This window comes from Papaver somniferum, chromosome 5, assembly GCF_003573695.1.
Source record: "Papaver somniferum cultivar HN1 chromosome 5, ASM357369v1, whole genome shotgun sequence".
NCBI lineage: Eukaryota > Viridiplantae > Streptophyta > Magnoliopsida > Ranunculales > Papaveraceae > Papaver > Papaver somniferum.
The window spans coordinates 193,340,048-193,341,568 of NC_039362.1; the positions used below are offsets into that span (position 1 = coordinate 193,340,048).

General features: G+C 36.8%; 1 protein-coding gene across 1 annotated transcript; it reads right to left on the bottom strand.

Annotated features, from left to right (window-relative positions):
- Nucleotides 1-600: 600 nt before the first annotated feature.
- LOC113284142 (SKP1-like protein 1) lies at nt 601-1,062 on the bottom strand. The gene has a single exon (XM_026533559.1). The coding sequence runs from the start codon at nt 1,060-1,062 to the stop codon at nt 601-603; it is 462 nt and encodes a 153-aa protein (XP_026389344.1).
- Between the last annotated feature and the right edge of the window lie 459 nt (nt 1,063-1,521).

The following is a 1,521-nucleotide window of genomic DNA, read 5'->3' on the forward strand; positions in this document are numbered from 1 at the left end:
GTGCCCACTCCCTGTTGGAGGACTACTCTATAGTGCTCCGATGTCTTAGAAATCTCGAATAACTCTATATGCCTGATATAATATATTCGTTTTCCAGGATTCACCCCTTGGATCAAATATCGAGATCAACCCAACCCCAAAACTACAAGTTTTTCAAGCTTCTTGTAGTTTCAAAAATCAAACAAGCACACTAAAAAAAAAATCTCTAGCCAAACTAAGGGACAAGCAACAGCATCGATTAGCCCCTCGCAAGGCTAACGCCCTGTACTATTGTGATTTAATCATCGCAGTCGATTGTTTTATGTACGAAGCTCTCAGTTCTTTTTTACGTCGTCAACTTTGCACCTTTTGTTCAAGCCATTAATTAACTATACCTGGGAAAGTATAGTTGCAATTCAAGATAATCTAAAATCCCAAATATTTAAAGAAACAAGAACAAAACACATGCAATTAATTAAAAACACAGTCATATAATCACTATTAATCAGTTAACCCAAAATAGAATCGTCTTGACTACTCAAAAACATAATCTAAACCATAATAAAAAGAAAAGAAGACCCTCGCTAGCTGGATGATCCTCTGGTTTGTTTATCTTTGAAATCATTCAAAAGCCCACTGGTTCTCCCTTCTGACCTCCTCTTCTTCCTCAGGGGTGAAGTCATTCTTGATGTTGAATATCTTGCGGATCTCCTCTGGTGTCTTTCCCTTGATCATATCAGCAACTGTCTGGCAAGTCAAATCCCACAATTCTTTGATATTCAGATAATTTGCAGCCAAAATTAAATCGAACAGCGTAGCTTGGTCGACGTTAACAAACTCAGCATCCCAGTTTTTAACCTCATCTTTCTGATCTTTCTCATCAGCAACACCGTCATGTTTCCTGCAATATTGAATAACTTTAGCCAAAATCTTGCCAGTTACATTGGGTAAAGGTATTCCGTTATCAGCACAATCATCTTCGATCATATGCTTAATGGTTTGAGATTGAAGAGCAACAGATTCTTCAACATCAAAAGCTTCTCCATCAGAACTCTTCAAGGTTACCATCTTTGAAGTCGACATATCCTATCAATTAAAGGTTGCGAAGAAAAAAACTAGTAACTTGAGAAAAAATCTTATGAACAGAAAAATTAGAACGTGAGAATTAACACCTTTGTGCACTGGTATATATAGGCCTTACGAGAATCCGAAAACTTGAATAACAAGAATTCCAGAATCAACTAGAAGTCTAGAAATATATGGAAGCTGTGTTCGTTTGGGAAACATAAAATTATAAGTATATGGTAAGGCGCGTCTTTAGAAGTTGGGTTTTGAACCCAGATTAAAATATTAAATTACCCTGCACATCGTACCGCATTGCGCAAAACTTAATGTAAATAATATTCTATTCTAAACACTTCATTAATAGAACCCCCTCCGCCGCCTTCTATCTCTCTGCAATTCTGTCTCCGTCAGTGTTGCGTCAGAATCCAAAAGGTAATATTTTTTTTTTCTGCTTCGAAATTTATTTGTTTGCCGGTA

Bases quoted from the DNA above. Each gene is read 5' to 3' on its own strand.
- LOC113284142 (XM_026533559.1), bottom strand. From the start codon at position 1,062: ATGTCGACTTCAAAGATGGTAACCTTGAAGAGTTCTGATGGAGAAGCT.